The sequence below is a fragment of the Oncorhynchus tshawytscha genome, linkage group LG26, assembly GCF_018296145.1.
Source record: "Oncorhynchus tshawytscha isolate Ot180627B linkage group LG26, Otsh_v2.0, whole genome shotgun sequence".
Classification (NCBI taxonomy): Eukaryota; Metazoa; Chordata; class Actinopteri; order Salmoniformes; family Salmonidae; genus Oncorhynchus; species Oncorhynchus tshawytscha.
The window spans coordinates 22,251,434-22,273,695 of NC_056454.1; the positions used below are offsets into that span (position 1 = coordinate 22,251,434).

The 22,262-nt window shown below is 42.5% G+C and overlaps 1 protein-coding gene across 1 annotated transcript in view; it reads right to left on the reverse strand.

Moving 5' to 3' along the window:
- Positions 1 to 7,856: 7,856 nt before the first annotated feature.
- Positions 7,857 to 22,262, reverse strand: part of LOC112225381 (SPRY domain-containing protein 7) — a 32,951-nt gene continuing 18,545 nt past the window's right edge. Inside the window, exons 4-5 of the mRNA XM_024389312.2 lie at positions 9,102 to 9,204; positions 7,857 to 8,710 (exon numbers count right to left, since the gene is read on the reverse strand). Coding sequence (XP_024245080.1) covers positions 8,613 to 8,710; positions 9,102 to 9,204 — 201 coding nt within the window. The 3' untranslated portion in view covers positions 7,857 to 8,612. The remainder of the gene's footprint in view (positions 8,711 to 9,101; positions 9,205 to 22,262) is intronic.

The following is a 22,262-nucleotide window of genomic DNA, read 5'->3' on the forward strand; positions in this document are numbered from 1 at the left end:
AGATCTGTGCCTCAAAACAATCCTGACTCTGAGCTCTACAGACAATTCCTCCTACAAATCTTCTATTGTCTCTGAACAGTTGTCGTGTTTTGTATCTTCTCTCTTTATCTGTCTCAATCTAATACTTGTTGCATTTACTGAAATGTTGACAAAGTAGGCTTCTATTTCAAAATTTTGTGTCAGACCTGGTCTGTACTAAATCTTATTGAGAGAGGTTACCTACACTTTTAAATAGTCTCTGAATAGTTGTTTGCATTTTTACATTGTTACAAAAGTAAGAATCATTGTCAATCAAATAGCCAACTTTGTGTGGGTGTTGAGACACTTTCTGAACATTGTCACATTTTGGATATTTCATTTATTTATATATATTTATAATATATTATATAATATATTATAATCTATTATACTTGGTACATTTTGAGTGAGTAATTTTGTCAAATGTACTGAAATACTCTAGAGTGTTTTGTTGTGTTGCGTGCTGATTGTTTTTTGAAAGTGAGTGTCTTTACACAATGGAAGACAAAATTACTGTTATTCCTGTTGACATGAATGTGGTGTCATATTAAATAATAGGTTGTGCTCTTTAAAAGTAATTTGTAATTGTCATTTGTTCTTTGTTTTTGAACTATGTCTGTTTGAAATGTGTGACAAAATTATCTTTATCTTGAAAGTGTTCAGTAATCTACAGCAGCACTCTATAATTCTATTGGGGTCTAAAGGGTTAAATCATTACAATTTTGAAAATATGCATCCACCTTTACGATTCATGTACCATGGCCTAACCAATTGTTTTATTTCACCTTTATTTAACCAGGTAGGCTAGTTGAGAACAAGTTCTCATTTGCAACTGCGAATGACATTTTTCCCATCAGGATTTTGACCCATTCACAACATAGTGATATTGTTTATGACACAGCTAGTGCACTAAGAGAGAGGCCTGTAAAGTGTTTGTGTGCTTACTGTTCACATCAAATTGTCAAAAAGGGGAAACAATACAAGATATTTGTCTAGAGTCTATGATATGTAGCTGCAACCTGGTCTCTGGGGTAGACGTAACATAGTGAAAAATAAATCAAATCAAATCAAATTTTATTTGTCACATACACATGGTTAGCAGATGTTAATGCGAGTGTAGCGAAATGCTTGTGCTTCTAGTTCCGACAATGCAGTAATAACGAACAAGTAATCTAACTAACAATTCCAAAAAAACTACTGTCTTATACACAGTGTAAGGGGATAAAGAATATGTACATAAGGATATATGAATGAGTGATGGTACAGAGCAGCATAGGCAAGATACAGTAGATGATATCGAGTACAGTATATACATATGAGATAAGTATGTAAACCAAGTGGCATAGTTAAAGTGGCTAGTGATACATGTATTACATAAGGATGCAGTTGATGATATAGAGTACAGTATCAACGTATGCATATGAGATAAATAATGTAGGGTAAGTAACATTATATAAGGTAGCATTGTTTAAAGTGGCTAGTGATATATTTACATCATTTCCCATCAATTCCCATGATTAAAGTGGCTGGAGTAGAGTCAGTGTCATTGACAGTGTGTTGGCAGTAGCCACTCAATGTTAGTGGTGGCTGTTTAACAGTCTGATGGCCTTGAGATAGAAGCTGTTTTTCAGTCTCTCGGTCCCAGCTTTGATGCACCTGTACTGACCTCGCCTTCTGGATGACAGCGGGGTGAACAGGCAGTGGCTCGGGTGGTTGATGTCCTTGATGATCTTTATGGCCTTCCTGTAGCATCGGGTGGTGTAGGTGTCCTGGAGGGCAGGTAGTTTGCCCCCGGTGATGCGTTGTGCAGACCTCACTACCCTCTGGAGAGCCTTACGGTTGAGGGCGGTGCAGTTGCCATACCAGGCGGTGATACAGCCCGCCAGGATGCTCTCGATTGTGCATCTGTAGAAGTTTCTGAGTGCTTTTGGTGACAAGCCGAATTTCTTCAGCCTCCTGAGGTTGAAGAGGCGCTGCTGCGCCTTCCTCACGATGCTGTCTGTGTGAGTGGACCAATTCAGTTTGTCTGTGATGTGTATGCCGAGGAACATAAAACTTGCTACCCTCTCCACTACTGTTCCATCGATGTGGATGGGGGTGTTCCCTCTGCTGTTTCCTGAAGTCCACAATCATCTCCTTAGTTTTGTTGACGTTGAGTGTGAGGTTATTTTCCTGACACCACACTCCGAGGGCCCTCACCTCCTCCCTGTAGGCCGTCTCGTCGTTGTTGGTAATCAAGCCTACCACTGTTGTGTCGTCCGCAAACTTGATGATTGAGTTGGAGGCGTGCATGGCCACGCAGTCGTGGGTGAACAGGGAGTACAGGAGAGGGCTCAGAACGCACCCTTGTGGGGCCCCAGTGTTGAGGATCAGCGGGGAGGAGATGTTGTTGCCTACCCTCACCACCTGGGGGCGGCCCGTCAGGAAGTACAGTACCCAGTTGCACAGGGCGGGGTCGAGACCCAGGGTCTCGAGCTTGATGACGAGCTTGGAGGGTACTATGGTGTTGAATGCCGAGCTGTAGTCGATGAACAGCATTCTCACATAGGTATTCCTCTTGTCCAGATGGGTTAGGGCAGTGTGCAGTGTGGTTGAGATTGCATCGTCTGTGGACCTATTTGGGCGGTAAGCAAATTGGAGTGGGTCAAGGGTGTCAGGTAGGGTGGAGGTGATGTGGTCCTTGACTAGTCTCTCAAAGCACTTCATGATGACGGATGTGAGTGCTACGGGCGGTAGTCGTTTAGCTCAGTTACCTTAGCTTTCTTGGGAACAGGAACAATGGTGGCCCTCTTGAAGCATGTGGGAACAGCAGACTGGTATAGGGATTGATTGAATATGTCCGTAAACACACCGGCCAGCTGGTCTGCGCATGCTCTGAGGGCGCGGCTGGGGATGCCGTCTGGGCCTGCAGCCTTGCGAGGGTTAACACGTTTAAATGTCTTACTCACTTCGGCTGCAGTGAAGGAGAGACCGCATGTTTCCGTTGCAGGCCGTGTCAGTGGCACTGTATTGTCCTCAAAGCGGGCAAAAAAGTTATTTAGTCTGCCTGGGAGCAAGACATCCTGGTCCGTGACTGGGCTGGGTTTCTTCCTGTAGTCCGTGATTGACTGTAGACCCTGCCACATGCCTCTTGTGTCTGAGCCGTTGAATTGAGATTCTACTTTGTCTCTGTACTGGCGTTTAGCTTGTTTGATAGCCTTGCGGAGGGAATAGCTGCACTGTTTGTATTCAGTCATGTTACCAGACACCTTGCCCTGATTAAAAGCAGTGGTTCGTGCCTTCAGTTTCACACGAATGCTGCCATCAATCCACGGTTTCTGGTTAGGGAATGTTTTAATCGTTGCTATGGGAACGACATCTTCATATTCGTCAATGTTGTTGTCTGACGCAATACGAAACATCTCCCAGTCCACGTGATGGAAGCAGTCTTGGAGTGTGGAGTCAGCTTGGTCGGACCAGCGTTGGACAGACCTGAGCGTGGGAGCTTCTTGTTTTAGTTTCTGTCTGTAGGCAGGGATCAACAAAATGGAGTCGTGGTCAGCTTTTCCGAAAGGGGGGCGGGGCAGGGCCTTATATGCGTCGCGGAAGTATTAGTAACAATGATCCAGGGTCTTTCCACCCCTGGTTGCGCAATCGATATGCTGATAAAATTTAGGGAGTCTTGTTTTCAGATTAGCCTTGTTAAAATCCCCAGCTACAATGAATGCAGCCTCCGGATAAATCGTTTCCAGTTTGCAGAGAGTTAAATAAAGTTCGTTCAGAGCCATCGATGTGTCTGCTTAGGGGGGGATATATACGGCTGTGATTATAATCGAAGAGAATTCTCTTGGTAGATAATGCGGTCTACATTTGATTGTGAGGAATTCTAAATCAGGTGAACAGAAGGATTTGAGTTCCTGTATGTTTCTTTCATCACACCATGTCACGTTGGCCATAAGACATACGCCCCCGCCCGTCTTCTTACCAGAAAGATGTTTGTTTCTGTCGGTGCGATGCGTGGAGAAACCCGCTGGCTGCACCGCTTCGGATTGCGTCTCTCCAGTTAGCCATGTTTCCGTGAAGCAGAGAACGTTACAGTCTCTGATGTCCCTCTGGAATGCTACCCTTGCTCGGATTTCATCAACCTTGTTGTCAAGAGACTGGACATTGGCAAGAAGAATGCTAGGGAGTGGTGCACAATGTGCCCGTCTCCGGAGTCTGACCAGAAGACCGCTTCGTTTCCCTCTTTTTCTGAGCCGGGACACTCCAATGAATATGATGTGTTACGATTCGTATGAGATGTATTAATTTGTGAATGTACATCATCCATTTAGTATATGTTTTGAATTACAAATCGTATGATACGAATTGCAATTCGTACAATAGTTACAACCTTCCTAAACATATACACGACCGTTCAAAAGTTTGGGGTCACTTCGAAATGTTCTTGTTTTTGAAAGAAAAGCACATTTTTTGTCCGTTAAAATAACATAAAATTGATCAGAAATACAGTGTAGACATTGGTAATGTTGTAAATGACTATTGTAGCTGGAAACGGTTGATTTTCTTAATGGAATATCTACATAGGTGTACAGAGGCCCATTATCAGCAACCATCACTCCTGTGTTCCAATGGCACATTGTGTTAGCTAATCCAAGTTCATCATTTTAAAAGGCTAATTGATCATTAGAAAACCCTTTTGCAATTATGTTAGCACAGCTAAAAACTGTTGTTCTGATTAAAGAAGCAATAAAACTGGCCTTCTTTAGACTAGTTGAGTATCTTGAGCATCAGCATTTGTGGGTTCGATTACAGGTTCAAAATGGCCAGAAACAAAGCCCTTTCTTCTGAAACTCGTCAGTCCATTCTTGTTCTGAGAAATGAAGGCTATTCCATGCAAAAAATTACCAAGAAACTGAAGATCTCATACAACGCTGTGTACTACTCCCTTCACAGAACAACGCAAACTGGCTCTAACCAGAATAGAAAAAGGGGTGGGAGGCCCCCGTGCACAACTGAGCAAGAGGACAAGCACAGTTGAAGTTGGAAGTTTACATACACATAGATTGGAGTCATTAAAACTTGTTTTTCACCCACTCCACAAATTTCTTGTTAACAAACTATAGTTTTGGCAAACCGGTTAGGACATCTACTTTGTGCATGACACAAGTCATTTTTCCAACAATTGTTTACAAACAGATTATTTCACTATAATTCACTGTATCACAATTCCAGTGAGTCAGAAGTTTACATACACTAAGTTGACTGTGCCTTTAAACAGCGTGGAAAATTCCAGAAAATGATGTCATGGCTTTAGAAGCTTCTGATAGGCTAATTGACATAATTTGAGTCAATTGGAGGTGTACCTGTGGATGTGTTTCAAGGCCTACCTTCAAACTCAGTGCCTCTTTGCTTGACATCATGGGAAAATAACAAGAAATCAGCCAAGACCTCAGAAAAAAATTTGTAGACCTCCACAAGTCTGGTTCATCCTTGGGAGCAATTTCTAAACGCCTGAAGGTACCACGCTCATCTGTACAAACAATAGTACGCAAGTATAAACACCATGGACCACACAGCCGTCATACTGCTCAGGAAGGAGATGCGTTCAGTCTCCTAGAGATGAACGTACTTTGGTGAAAAAAGTGCAAATCAATCCCAGAACAACAGCAAAGGACCTTGTGAAGATGCTGGAGGAAACAGGTACAAAAGTATCTATATCCACAGTAAAACGATTCCTGTATCGACAGAACCTGAAAGGGCGCTCAACAAGGAAGAAGCCACTGCTCCAAAACCGCCATAAAAAAGCCAGACAACGGTTTGCAACTGCACTTGGGGACAAAGATTGTACTTTTTAGAGAAATGTCCTCTGGTCTGATGAAACACAAATAGAACTGTTTGGCCATAATGACCATCGTTATGTTTGGAGGAAAAAGAGGGATGCTTGCAAGCCGAAGAACACCATCTCAACTGTGAAGCACAGGGGTGGCAGCATCATGTTGTGGGGGTGCTTTGCTGCAGGAGGGACTGGTGCACTTCACAAAATGGATGGCACATGAGGAGGACAATAATGTGGATATATTGAAGCAACATGTCAAGACATCAGTCAGGAAGTTAAAGCTTGGTCTCAAATGGGTCTTTCAAATGGACTATGACCCCAAGCATACTTAAAAGTTGTGGAAAATGGCTTAAGGACAACAAAGTCAAGTTATTGGAGTGGCCATCACAAAGCCCTGACCTCATCCTATAGAAAATTTGTGGGCAGAACTGAAAAAGCGTGTGTGATCAAGGAGGCCTAAAAACCTAACTCAGTCACACCAGCTTTGTCAGGAGGAATGGGCCAAAATTCACCCAACTTATTGTGGGAAGCTTGTAGAAGTCTACCCGGAAACGTTTGACCCAAGTTAAACAATTTAAAGGGAACCAAATACTAATTGAGTGTATGTAAACTTCTGGTCCACTGGGAATGGGATGAAAGAAATAATAGCTGAAATAAATACTGCTGCTGCTCCAGTTTCAACTGTTCTGCCTTATTATTATACGACCATGCTGGTCATTTATGAACATTTGAACATCTTGGCCATGTTCTGTTATAATCTCCACCCGGCACAGCCAGAAGAGGACTGGCCACCCCACATAGCCTGGTTCCTCTCTAGGTTTCTTCCTAGGTTTTGGCCTTTCTAGGGAGTTTTTCCTAGCCACCGTGCTTCTACACCTGCATTGCTTGCTGTTTGGGGTTTAAGGCTGGGTTTCTGTACAGCACTTTGAGATATCAGCTGATGTACGAAGGGCTATATAAATAAATTTGATTTGATTTGGCCAATTAAAAGAAAAGATTAAGATGTGCAAAATAACAAAAATAACTTCCTAGAAGGCCAGCATCCCGGAGTCGCCTCTTCACTGTTGACGTTGAGACGGTTGTTTTGCGGGTACTATTTAATGAAGCTGCCAGTTGAGGACAAGTGAGGCGTCCGTTTCTCAAACTAGACACTCTAATGTACTTGTCCTCTTGCTCAGTTGTGCACCAGGGTGTCCCACTCCTCTTTCTATTCTGATTAGAGCCTGTTTCTGTTCTGTGAAGGGAGAAGTACACAGCGTTGTACGAGATCTTCAGTATTCTTGGCAATTTCTCACATGAAATAGCCTTCATTTCTCAGAATGAGAATAGACTGTCAAGTTTCAGATGAAAGTTCTTTGTTTCTGGCTATGTTGAGCCTGTAATCGCACCCACAAATGCTGATGTTCCAGATATTCAACTAGTCTAAAGAAGGACAGTTTTATTGCTTCTTTAATCAGGACAACAGTTTTCAGCTGTGCTAACATAATTGCAAAAGGGTTTTCTAATGATCAGTTAGCATTTCAAAATGATGAACTTGGATTATCTAACTGGCACGTTGTCCATTGGAATGGAACACAGGAGTGATGGTTGCTGATAATGGGCCTCTGTATGCCTCTGTACGCCTATGTAGATATTCCATAAAAATAAAATAAATCTGCCATTTGCAGCTACAATAGTCATTTACAACATTAACAATGTCTACACTGTATTTCTGATCAATTTGATGTTATTTTAATGGACAAAAAAATGTGCTTTTCTTTCAAAAACAAGGACATTTCTAAGTGACCCCAAACTTTTGAACGGTAGTGTACATTACAAATTCCAATTTGTGGCTAAAGTTAGCTAGTCTAGGGATAAGGGTTATGAGTTAGGTTAAAGGGTTTAGGTTAAGGGAAGGGTTAGCTAACATGCTAAGTAGTTATATAGTAGCTAAATCTCTCCATGATGAGATTCGAACGCGCAACCTTTGGGTTGCTAGACATTTGCAGTATATTAAATAAAGTAGTCCCAAAAGAGGAAATGCTTTCAGAGACAAGTTTCTTTATTGTATTTGGTTTAATATTCAACATACATCTCATTAGTGCAAACAAAAATAAGCGTTTAACATTTAAGACCGTTTTCACGCTTCAAAGGAGGATATGCATTTGAAATGAAATACAGTAGGGTCGGAAAATGTCACATCCCCGAATACAGCCAATGAGCAGAGCTTCGCCAGATTGCTGATATTTGGAATGCCAATCAGAGCCATAACAAATTACTTTTAAAGACAGATCATAATTAAAATAACAAATCAAAATATCAGGGAAACAAAACATTGAACATTAGTGTCAGCTTAACAAATAAATATAAATAAGAAAACACCTAAACATGGTTTAAACTCTCTTTTCTGAAAGAAGCAGCAACCATACAAGATTGAGGCAATGCAGGATGATTATAACTGAATAAAATAAATATTGACTGACTTGACTATCTTTCAGTTGCAAATGCACACCACACTTTGTCTACTCTATGCCATTCACTGTTGTCTGGGGATCCGTTTTCTTACTGCTCCAGTGTTGGCATCAAACAAGAGCTAAACTACCCACATGGACCCAGAACAGCATTAAAGCAGGGCGTAACTAGGACGCAACACAACACAACACACACACACACACAAAGGGATACTCAAACCAGTCGGAACGAAGAGGTCACAGATTTCTGCAGAGCAACAAGGAGCACTTAGCTGAGGGTTGTGTGTGTGTATGTATAAAGGTCTTGAGGTATACGGAGGTGCTGCTCAGAAGATCTGCTGCTCAAACAGAATTTTCTCGAAGCCTTGCGGTGCCGCATGGTAGAAGTCACTGAACTGGCAGTCTAAGATGGCGCTGTCATCCACTAGAACAGAGGAGACAACAAATCAACATTGGTTCAGTCAGTGTTTCATGAGGGTACTTTCGCAGGCATAACTCACTGACTGCAACAACAACAACTAGTAGTGTTCAATTGCTTTTACATCGTATGCTTCCAACCAAAAAGAAGGATGTCAGTTTCAGCTATGTACGAACTGCCCTCTTGTGGCAGAAAAATACCACAACCATAAAGACAACTTTGTGGCAGATTTACTAGTAGGCATTTGAGCCTGTTTTTTTCCCACTGGGAATTAAAAGGTAGAGCATGGGTTAATATATATCATGTAAATAAAAGTTCAGAAAAACAACATTCATAAAATAAATAGTTTTATATTTGGTATTGGTGTGCATGCAGCAGTGTACACACACACACTCACCATAAACCACAGGGAACACGGTGCCTCTGATCCCTGAAGCTGGACAGTGCATATTCTTCCCATTCAGATAGAGATTCATCTCCACGTGGTCATATGTGATGCCCTGAGATGGAAAACATACAACTGATTAGATCAATGTTGATTGTGTTGGTCAGTTTATTCTGATTCATTTAGGCCATATCTTTAGAAGTTTTTAAACATCAATACAGCTGATCAGTGATCAATTCAGTAAGAATTAGATTAGAGAACTTGTTGGTGGTCATTTCTTTGATAATCTCGCCCACCGGCCGGTTCTCTCTGTTGAGATGTCTGATGTCCGAGCGCCTCAGAACGGGACATGACTGGAAGCCTATGGCAGGAGCAGACGAAACATCCGATGGTTTTAATTGACTGATCTCTCAGTCCATCACCATCTAGCGCAACCCTTAGAACCTCCATCTAAGTGTACTGCATCTGGGGGCCAGTATTGTTTTTGTGTTTCCCCACCCCCCTGAAAAATAGTATTATTATCAAAATGTTTAGGAACTCAGTCTGGCTTTCGACATACTCTTGAAAGTTGTAATAGTAGAATTTGGGTAGTGCAGCAAGTTTTTGGGTAGTGCAGCAAGTTTTCCTCTCATGTCAGTCATTGCATACCTTAGAGAGCTCTTTATCAGAAATGTCCAGATCAACTAGCCCATGTCAGCTAATGTTTTTTTAGCCCATACATTTTGTTGTAATGTTTGAGTCACTCAAAAATCATATGAATACACATTAGACATGGCAAGAAAATAAGCTTTAAAACTGCTAATGTTTCTCTGCAACCCATGACAAAATGTGTAGAATTGTAGGAAATAAGATTTAAAACATGCAAAAGGTGTGAACAGTTTGTCATGAACAGTGCTTGTGCCCATAGAAACAGTGCTTGTGCCCATAGAAACAGTGCTTGTGCCCATAGAAACAGTGCTTGTGCCCATAGAAACAGTGCTTGTGCCCATTGTTCTGCACCACTGCCATTGGTACGGAAAAGACTGCTTGTAATTTTTACTGGGATAGTGTTCTGCACAACCACAACATACATAATCAACTGCCTTTGATGGCGTGTTTACTTTTTCTATTTGAAGACATTTGTGCACACTGTATAACGTGTTACAGGACAGTGTCATGGCGTTGCCCTCTTTGGGTACAGCGAGCACCATCCCCCGCTCTCTGCTCCTTCAACCAGGCTGCTGTGGTCAGTGAGGTCATAAATTCCTAGGGAAGACCCTGCCTCATGGCCACACAGTATAGAGTTAGAGTGAAGTTTCATAGAGAACAAAGGAATTTTTTCCACCTCACAGAACTTGAGGTCTGAATAACATTTACGTTCCGGAGAAGGTATAAAAGATGGGTGAAGAATCCAGCTACGAACTGGTCCGTTTGTTACAACTTGGGGAAGCTCATGGGAGACGGTGCGGCCACATTACCATAACGGTGTTTATGTAATAGCCTCAGATATGAGGTTTACATCTAATTGTTGTATAAGATGAATGAGTGAGTATGATACGGTTTGTAAAATTGTGTAATGTGATTTTGGACTGTTTAATGAAGGAAACTCCAATTCCATTTTGAGTTCAACTAAATCAGAGGACCGCCCACGAGCCCAGTTAGGGTCAGGCATCCTGGGACAGCCCCTTTTCGGCAATTCCGAATAAAACCCCAATCTTGAGAATTCCTCAAGTAGACCATGTTTTTCTCCATTAGGGGGGACAAAGGTTGCAGACCATTGCTGAATCTTTTAACCATAACACGTGGTTAAACTCTTAGACTATTGATACCGACAGAATAAGAACAAGTCTTTGATATTAATTACTAGTCTGTAGCTAGGAATTCTGTATCATTGAACATGAAGAACGACAACCGCCAAAACATCCATTCTACAACAATATTAATGAATGTCGCTCTGAACTATCCCCTCTAACCACGACACAGAGAGAGAGAGAGATGGACAATTCTACAAAAGAAACAAACTTTTCAACAGCGATCAAGACGACACACTGACCATAAAAATATATATTGATTGCAATTGTTCCCAAATGAGTGAGCGTTCATGTGCAAAGGATTAGCATTTCAATTGTTATAATTATTAACTCTGTAGTGACTTCTCAGGTGAACCCCACTCCCCCTTTTGTCTAACAAGCCGCCATGCCGGTTTAGCCATCTAGGGCACATTCTCCTATCATTTCTTGTAACCATATTTACTTTGTTTGTTTGTTTATGCATTTCTGTGAATTACTTAGTTAGTAATAAATAAATGATTTAAGACAATTGATGTATGGATGACTCAAAATGAAGACTGGGTTCGTGCATTTATGACGTTTGGAATGAGACTAACGTGAGGTAAAGTAAATAATTAATTATTCAGAAGACTATTGATCAGATATGAAAATATTTGAAAAGTTATTTTAGGAAATAATAACTTTAATCTGAATATTTTCCTTGGTGCCTCGACTTCCTAGTTAATTACAGTCACATGATTAATCAGTTTGATCGCGTAATACTAATTATAGAGAAACTTAGATAAAACTAAAAGTCTTCATTTAATGATAGTAAAGACACGACAACAGCTAGCAGAGTTACCCTGGTTATCGATTAGCATGAACGGTGATATGGTCCTACTACCTCGGGTTCCAGGGAATTATTTCCATGGTGCACCATAACAAATACTTTTAAGCCTCAATTTGGAGCCATGCCTCAGTTATGTGTATGTCTCAAAATTGGAATGATCATGTCACTCAATAAATCCACACAGTGATGGAGTGCTGCATCAGATGACCTGGCCTCCACAATCTCAACCCAATTGAGATGGTTTACAATGTTTTATTTTTTTATTTCACCAGGTAGGCTAGTTGAGAACAAGTTCTCATTTACAACTGCGACCTGGCCAAGATAAAGCATAGCAGTGCGACACAAACAACAACACAGAGTTACACATGGAATAAACAAGCGTACAGTCAATAACACAATAGAAAAAAAGAAAGTCTCTATACAGTGTGTGCAAATGGCGTGAGGAGGTAGGCAATAAATAGGCCATGGTAGCGAGGTAATTACAATTTAGCAGATTAACACAATACTTCTTTTCCACCATAATTTCCAAATAAATTCATAAAAAATCCTACAATGTGATTTTCTGGATTTTTTTTCAAATTTTGTCTGTCATAGTTGAAGTGTACCTATGATGAAAATTACAGGCCTCTCTCATCTTTTTAAGTGGGTGAACTTGCACAATTGGTGGCTGACTAAATACTTTTTTGCCGCACTGTAGGTCTATAACAGTTTGGGTCTAGATTGTCACCCCCTTTGAAGAGGGGGATGACCGCGGCAGCTTTCCAATCTTTAGGGAACTTGGACAATATGGTGATTTAAATTTAAATAATTAATTTAAATTACGTTTAAATTTAAATTACGTTTAGCAAACTCCAAACGCTTGCGTCTGTGTCTTGGGGTCATTAAGGGCTTTTTTTCTGATGGTGCTTTTTTAAACCTGGTGACCCAAAGACACCACCAAGGCCTGTGATTCTTCTCTCACCATCCTCCTCCCTATCCTGGGGGCAAAATGCATTTGCGTCCTCTACCGTGAGGTTTTCAACTGTTCCATATCTTTTAAAAAATGTAATAATTGCCCTGACAGTGCTCAGTGGTATATTCAATCGTTTGTGGATCTTCTTGTAGCCATTACCAGATTTATGAAGGTCTACGACCATCTGTCTCTTTTGAACTGCCAGTTCTTTTCTTCATGGTGTTACCTCATTTTTACACCCTAGTGAAAAAGGAAGTGATATAGCGTCACGTCCTGACCTTAGTTCCTTTTTTGTCTCTATTTTAGTTTGGTCAGGGCGTGAGTTGGGGTGGGCATTCTATGTTTGTTCTGTGTGTTATAGTTCTGTGTGTTTGGCCTGGTATGGTTCCCAATCAGAGGCAGCTGTCAATCGTTGTCTCTGATTGAGAACCTTACTTAGGTAGCCTGTTCCCATCTGGTGTTTGTGGGTAGTTGATTTCTGTGTCTGTGTTTTCACCATACAGAACTGTTTCGATTTTCTTTTCTTTCCTTCACTTTGTTATTTTGTATTTTCTCGTGTTCTGATATAATAAATTATCATGGACACTTACAACGCTGCATTTTGGTCTGATCCTTCCTACTCATCATCAGACGAAGAAGAAGTTTGTTACATATAGTGACTCAATATATTTTCTTAACACTTAGATAAACTTAAATAAGTGGAATTTAATTCCTGGTTTAATTTTGGTAGATGTTATTTACAATAATATTTAATGGTGCCATTCATTGTGAAACCTTGATTTGGAGGACATAGATTGTCTTGAAACTATGGGGGCGCTATTTCATTATTGGATTAAAAAAACGTGCCTGTTTTAAGAGCAATATTCTGTCACGAAAAGATGCTCGACTATGCATACAATTGACAGCTTTGGAAAGAAAACACTCTGACGTTTCCAAATCTGCAAAGATATTGTCTGTGAGTGCCCCAGAACTGATGCTACAGGCGAAACCAAGATGAAACTGCAAACAGGAAGTGAGCAACATTTTTGAGGCGCTGTTTTCCATTGTCTCCTTATATGGCTGTGAATGCGCCAGGAACGAGCCTACACTTTCTGTCGTTTCCCCAAGGTGTCTGCAGCATTGTGACGTATTTGTAGGCCTATCATTGGAAGATTGGCCATAAGAGACTACATTTACCAGGTGTCCGCCCGGTGTCCTTTGTCGAAATTGGTGCGTAATCTTCAGCTGCAAGCATTTTTCCATGGGATTCAGAGGAGAAAGCAGACTTCCACGAACGATATATCATCGAAGAGATATGTGAAAAACACCTTGAGGATTGATTCTAAACAACGTTTGCCATGTTTCAGTTAATTTGGGAAAAAGTTTGGCGTTTTGATGACTGAATTTTCTGTTTTTTTTTGGTAGCCAAACATGATGTACAAAACGGAGCGATTTCTCCTACACAAAGAATCTTTTTGGAAAAACTGAACATTTGCTATCTAACTGAGAGTCTCCTCATTGAAAACATCCAAAGTTCTTCAAAGGTAAATGATTTTATTTGAATGCTTTTCTTGTTTTTGTGAAAATGTTGCCCGCTCAATGCTACGCTAAATGCTACGCTAGCTATCAATACTGTTACACAAATGCTTGTTTTGCTATGGTTGAAAAACATATTTTGAAAATCTGAGATGCAAGTGTTGTTAACAAAAGGCTAAGCTTGAGAGCTAGCATATTTATTTCATTTCATTTGCGATTTTCATGAATAGTTAACGTTGCGTTATGGTAATGAGCTTGAGGCTGTATTCAAGATCCCGGATCCGGGATGGCTAGTATCAAGATTAATTCAATAAATGATTTTGTTGAGTTCCATTGAAACATTAATAAAGTACAGTATTTTTCACATGTTGTTATTTTGAGTTTCTCTCTATAATTATATTGTTTATATTTTTAAGTATTGTTTGTGCATTGCCAGTCAGGGGTGCCAGTAATTTTGGAGCCCACTGTATATGTGTGTGTATATAAATATATATATTATTTTTTCCCCTTTATTTTCTTTTAACCCTATCTCCCCTCATTGGAGTAAACTGACGAACAACAATACTTAGGCTTCCACTTCCAGCTTAAACATACCATATACATTTTACGGACATGGTACATTTTACATTAGTTGTTTTTAGTTTTTATCCCACACTACGGCTACCCTCAACCGCTCCCATCGATCTCTAAAAAAACATCCAGCCTTGATTTCTAATTGCCAAATAACTTGTATGGCACAGCTGTCAATATTTTGGTCCTTAAATGGAACTAGTATACTTTCTTTCTTTATCATCTTTTTTTAATACCAATTTTGGCCTTTAATACAGGACTGACAAACAAGTTCCTTACCCTCTCCCCCTTCCACTTTCCTCCGCCATTTTTGTGGTAATGCTGCAAAAAGTTGGTTGTAATTTTGGATAGAGCAAACATTTCCATATATTTCTGCACGCCCAATTTTTCAGTTTTTGATTTGTTAAAAAAGTTTGAAATATCCAATAAATGTCGTTCCACTTCATGATTGTGTCCCACTTGTTGTTGATTCTTCACAAAAAAATATAGTTTTATATCTTTATGTTTGAAGCCTGAAATGTGGCAAAAGGTCGCAAAGTTCAAGGGGGCCGAATACTTTCGCAAGGCACTGTAAGAGCAACATCAACTTACCAACATACGACCAGGAATACTACTTTCCCGAAGCGGATCCTCTGTTTGGACCACCACCCAGGACAATGGATCGGATACCACTGCTATGCGGATGACACACAGCTGTACATTTCAATGAAACATGGTGAAGCCCCAAAATTGCCCTCGCTAGAAGCATGTGTTTCAGACATAAGGAAGTGGATGGCTGCAAACTTTCTACTATTAAACTTGGACAAAACAGAGATGCTTGTTCTAGGTCCCAAGAAACAAAGAGATCTTCTGTTGAATCTGACAATTAATCTTAATGGTTGTACAGTCGTCTCAAATAAAACTGTGAAGGACCTCGGCGTTACACTGGACCCTGATCTCTCTTTTGAAGAACATATCAAGACCATTTCAAGGACATCTTTTTTCCATCTACGTAACATTGCAAAAATCAGAAACTTTCTGTCCAAAAATGATGCAGAAAAATTTATCCATGCTTTTGTCACTTCTAGGTTAGACTACTGCAATGCTCTATTTTCCGGCTACCCGGATAAAGCACTAAATAAACTTCAGTTAGTGCTAAATACGGCTGCTAGAATCCTGACTAGAACCAAAAAATTTGATCATATTACTCCAGTGCTAGCCTCTCTACACTGGCTTCCTGTCAAAGCAAGGGCTGATTTCAAGGTTTTACTGCTAACCTACAAAGCATTACATGGGCTTGCTCCTACCTATCTCTCTGATTTGGTCCTGCCGTACATACCTACACGTACGCTACGGTCACAAGACGCAGGCCTCCTAATTGTCCCTAGAATTTCTAAGCAAACAGCTGGAGGCAGGGCTTTCTCCTATAGAGCTCCATTTTTATGGAACGGTCTGCCTACCCATGTCAGAGACGCAAACTCGGTCTCAACCTTTAAGTCTTTACTGAAGACTCATCTCTTCAGTGGGTCATATGATTGAGTGTAGTCTGGCCCAGGAGTGGGAAGGTGAACGGAAAGGCTCTGGAGCAACGAACCGCCCTTGCTGTCTCTGCCTGGCCGGTTCCCCTCTTTCCACTGGGATTCTCTGCCTCTAACCCTATTACAGGGGCTGGGTCACTGGCTTACTGGGGCTCTCTCATGCCGTCCCTGGAGGGGGTGCGTCACCTGAGTGGGTTGATTCACTGTTGTGGTCATCCTGTCTGGGTTGGCGCCCCCCTTGGGTTGTGCCGTGGCGGAGATCTTTGTGGGCTATACTCAGCCTTGTCTCAGGATGGTAAGTTGGTGGTTGAAGATATCCCTCTAGTGGTGTGGGGGCTGTGCTTTGGCAAAGTGGGTGGGGTTATATCCTTCCTGTTTGGCCCTGTCCGGGGGTGACCTCGGATGGGGCCACAGTGTCTCCTGACCCCTCCTGTCTCAGCCTCCAGTATTTATGCTGCAGTAGTTTATGTGTCGGGGGGCTGGGGTCAGTTTGTTATATCTGGAGAACCTCTCCTGTCCTATATGGTGTCCTGTGTGAATCTAAGTGTGCGTTCTCTAATTCTCTCCTTCTCTCTTTCTTTCTCTCTCTCAGAGGACCTGAGCCCTAGGACCTGAGCTCCAGGACTACCTGACATGATGACTCCTTGCTGTCCCCAGTCCACCTGGCCATGCTGCTGTTCCAGTTTCAACTGACCTGAGCCCTAGGACCATGCCCCAGGACTACCTGACATGATGACTCCTTGCTGTCCCCAGTCCACCTGGCCATGCTGCTGCTCCAGTTTCAACTTCCACCTGACTGTGCTGCTGCTCCAGTTTCAACTGTTCTGCCTTATTATTATTCGACCATGCTGGTCATTTATGAACATTTGAACATCTTGGCCATGTTCTGTTATAATCTCCACCCGGCACAGCCAGAAGAGGACTGGCCACCCCACATAGCCTGGTTCCTCTCTAGGTTTCTTCCTAGGTTTTGGCCTTTCTAGGGAGTTTTTCCTAGCCACCGTGCTTCTACACCTGCATTGCTTGCTGTTTGGGGTTTTAGGCTGGGTTTCTGTACAGCACTTTGAGATATCAGCTGATGTACAAAGGGCTATATAAATAAATTTGATTTGATTTGATTTGATACCAGTAGGCGACCCAAAACAACGGCACCGCAGAAGGGGCAGACGGAGCGGTCTTCTGGTCAGGCTCCATAGACGGGCACGTCACTCACCGCTCCCGAGTATACTACTCGCCAATGTCCAGTCTCTTGACAACAAGGAAGACGTAATTCGAGCAAGGGTTGCCTTCCAGAGAGACATCAGAGATTGTAACATTCTCTGTTTCACGGAAACATGGCTCACTCGGGATACCTTATCAGATTCGGTACAGCCACCCGGTTTCTTCACGCATCGCACTGACAGAAACAAACATCTCTCTGGTAAGAAGAAGGGCGGGGTGTATGCCTTGTGATTAACGAGTCGTGGTGTGATCATAACAACATACAGGGACTCAAGTCCTTTTGTTCACCTGACCTAGAATTCCTTACAATCAAATGCCGACCGCATTATCTACCAAGAGAATTCTTTTAGATTATAAACACAGCCGTGTATATCCCCCCCAAACAGACACCTCGACGGCCCTGAAAGAACTTCATTGGACTCTATGTAAACTGGAAACCACATATCCTGAGGCTGAATTTATTGTAGCTGGGGATTTTAACAAGGCTAATCTGAAAACAGGACTCTCTAAATTGTATCAGCATATCGAATGTGCGACCCGGGCTGGCAGAATTCTGGATCGTTGCTACTCTAACTTCCACGACGCATACAAAGCCCTCCCTTCGGCAAATCTGACTACGATTCTATTTTTTTGCTCCCAGCCTATAGCCAGAAACTTAAAACAGGAAGCGCCCGTGCTCATGTCTTTTCAACGCTGGTCCGACCAAACTGATTCTACGCTTCAAGATTGCTTCGATCACGTGGACTGGGATATCTTCCGGACAGCCTCAGACAACAACATTGATGTATACGCTGATTCGGTGAGCGAGTTTATTAGCAAGTGCATCGGTGATGTTGTACCCACAGTGACTATTAAAACCTTCCCAAACCAGAAACTGTGGATTGATGGCAGCATTCGTGCAAAACTGAAAGCGTGAACCACTGCTTTTAATTATGGCAAGGTGATCGGAAACAGGACCCAATACAAACAGTGTAGCTATTCCCTCCGCAACGCAATCATACAACCTAAGCGTAAGTATAGAGACAAAGTAGAGTCGCAATTCAACGGCACAGACACGAGACGTATGTGGCAGGGTCTACAGTCAATCACGGATTACAAAAAGAAAACCAGCCCCGTCGCGGACACCATTGACATGCTCCCAGACAAACTAAACAACTTCTTTGCTATCTTTGAGGACAACACAGTGCCACTGACACAGCCTGCTACCAAAACCTGCAGGCTCTCCTTCACCGCAGCCAACGTGAGTAAAAAACCCTTGCAAGGCTGCCGGCCCAGGCGGCATCCCTAGCCGCGTCCTCAGAGCATGTGCAGACCAGCTGGCTGGTGTGTTTACGGACATATTCAATCAATCCCTATCTCAGTCTGCTGTTCCCACATGCTTCAAGAGGGTCACCATTGTTACTATTGCCAAGAAAGCTAAGGAAACTGAGCTAAACTACTACGCCCCATAGCACTCACTTCAGTCATCATGAAGTGCTTTGAGAGACTAGTCAAGGATCATAATATCACCTCCACCCTACCTAGACCACTCGAATTTGCTTACCGCCCCACTAGGTCCACAGACGACGCAATTGCAATCACACTACCCTAACCCATCTGGACAAGAGGAATACCTATGTAAGAATGCTGTTCATCGATTACAGCTCAGCATTTAACACCATAGTACCCTCCAAACTCGTCATCAAACTCGAGACCCTGGGTCTCGACCGCGCCCTGTGCAACTGGGTCCTGGACTTTGATGGGCAGTGAGGGTAGGAAACAACATCTCCACCCCGCTGATCCTCAACACTAGGGCCCCACAAGGGTGTGTTCTCAGCCCTCTCCTGTACTCCCTGTTCACCCATGACTGCGTGGCCATGCACGCTTCCAACTCAATCATCAAGTTTGCAGACGACACTACAGTGGTAGGATGGATTACCAACAACGACAAGACAGCCTACAGGGAGGAGGTGAGGGCCCTCGGAGTGTGGTGTCAGGAAAATAACCTCACACTCACACTCAACATCAACAAAACAAAGGAGATGATCGTGGACTTCAAGAAACAGCAGAGGGAGCACCCCCCTACCCACATCGACGGGACAGTAGTGGAGAAGGTGGAAAGTTTTAAGTTCCTCGGCAAACACATCACGGACAAACAGAAATGGTCCACCCACACAGACAGCGTGGTGAAGAAGGCGCAACAGCGTCTTTTCAACCTCAGGAGGCTGAAGAAATTTTGCTCGTCACCAAAAACACTCACAAACTTTTACAGATGCACAATCGAGAGCATCCTGTCGGGCTGCATCACCGCCTGGTACGGCAACTGCTCCCCCCACAACCATAAGGCTCTCCAGAGGGTAGTGAGGTCTGCACAACGCATCACAGGGGCAACCTAACTGCCCTCCAGGACATCTACACCACCTGATTTCACAGGAAGGCCAAAAAGATAATCAAGGACAACAACCACCCGAGCCACTGTCTGTTCATCCCGCTGTCATCCAGAAGGCGAGGTCAGTACAGGTACATCAAAGCTGGAACCGAGAGACTGAAAAACAGCATCTATCTCAAGGCCATCAGACTGTTAAACAGCCATCACTAACATTGAGTGGCTGCTGCCAACATACCGAGTGAGTCATCTCTAGTCACTTTAATAATCAAAAATTGGATGTAATAAATGTATCACTAGTCACTTTAAACAATGCCACTTTATATAATGTTTACATACCCTACATTACTCATCTCATATGTATATACAGTACTCTATACCATCTACTGCATCTTGCCTATGCCGTTCGGCCATCGCTCATCCATTTATTTATATGTACATGTTCTTATTCCTTCCTTTACACTTTTGTGTATAAGGTAGTTGTTGTGAAATTGTTAGATTATTTGTTAGATATTACTGCACAGTCAGGACTAGAAGCACAAGCATTTCGCTACACTCGCATTAACATCTGCTAACTGTATGTGACCAATAAAATTTAATTTGATTTGTTTTTCAACAGGACAATGACTCAAAACACACCTCCAGGCTGTGTTAGGGCTATTTGACCAAGAAGGAGAGTGATGGAGTGCTGCATCAGATGACCTGGCCTCCACAATCACCTGACCTTAACCCAATTGAGATGGTTTGGGATGAGTTGGACCGCAGAGTGAAGGAAAAGCAGCCAAAGTACTGAGCATATGTGGGAACTCCTTCAAGACTGTTTTTTATTTCACCTTTATTTAACTAGGTAGGCTAGTTGAGAACAAGTTCTCATTTGCAACTGCGACCTGGCCAAGATAAAGCAAAGCAGTGACACAGACAACAACACAGAGTTACACATGGAGTAAACAATAAACAAGCCAATAACACAATAAACAAATCAATGACACAATAGAAAAAAGAAAGTCTATATACAGTGTGTGAAAAAGGCATGAGGAGGTAAGCAATAAATAGGCCATAGGAGCGAAGTTACAATTTAGCAGATTAACACTGGAGTGATAAATGAGCAGATGATGATGTACAAGTAGAGATACTGGTGTGCAAAATAGCAGAAAAGTAAATTAAATAAAAACAGTATGGGGATGAGGTTGATAGATTTGGTGGACTATTTACAGATGGACTATGTACAGCTGCAGCGATCGGTTAGCTGCTCAGATAGTTGATGTTTAAAGTTGGTGAGGGAAATAAAAGTCTCCAACTTCAGCGATTTTTGCAATTCGTTCCAGTCATTGGCAGCAGAGAACTGGAAGGAAAGGCGGCCAAATGGGGTGTTGGCTTTGGGGATAATCACTGAGATATACCTGCTGGAACGTGTGCTACGGGTGGGTGTTGTTATCGTGACCAGTGAACTGAGATAAGGCGGAGCTTTACCTAGCATAGACTTATAGAGGACCTTGAGCCAGTGGGTCTGGCGACAAATATGTAGCGAGGGCCAGCCGACTAGAGCATACAGGTCGCAGTGGTGGGTAGTATAAGGTGATTTGGTAACCAAACGGATGGCACTGTGATAGACTGCATCCAGTTTGCTGAGTAGAGTGTTGGAAGCTATTTTGTAGATGACATCGCCGAAGTCGAGGATCGGTAGGATAGTCAGTTTTACAAGGGTAAGTTTGGTGGCGTGAGTGAAGGAGGCTTTGTTGCGAAATAGAAAGCCAATTCTAGATTTGATTTTTGATTGTAGATGTTTAATATGAGTCTGGAAGGAGAGTTTACAGTCTAGCCAGACACCTAGGTATTTATAGTTAACCACATATTCTAGGTCGGAACGGTCCAGGGTGGTGATGTTAGTTGGGCGGGCGGGTGTGGGCAGCGAACGGTTGAAAAGCATGCATTTGTGGTTGTACTTGCATTTAAGAGCAGTTGGAGGCCACGGAAGGAGTGTTGTATGGCATTGAAGCTCGTTTGGAGGTTAGTTAGCACAGTGTCCAAGGAAGGGCCAGAAGTATACAGAATGGGGTCGTCTGCATAGAGGTGGATCAGGGAATCGCCCACAGCAAGAGCGACATCATTGATATATACAGAGAAAAGAGTCGCCCGAGAATTGAACCCTGTGGCACCCCCATAGAGACTGCCAGAGGTCCGGACAACATGCCCTCCGATTTGACACACTGAACTCTGTCTGCAAAGTAGTTGGTGAACCAGGCGAGGCAGTCATTAGAAAAACCAAGGCTATTGAGTCTGCCGATAAGAATACGGTGATTGACAGAGTCGAAAGCCTTGGCCAGGTCGATGAAGACGGCTGCATAGTACTGTCTTTTATCGATGGCGGTTATGATATATATTTTAGTACCATGAGCGTGGCTGAGGTGCACCCGTGACCAGCTCGGAAGCCGGAT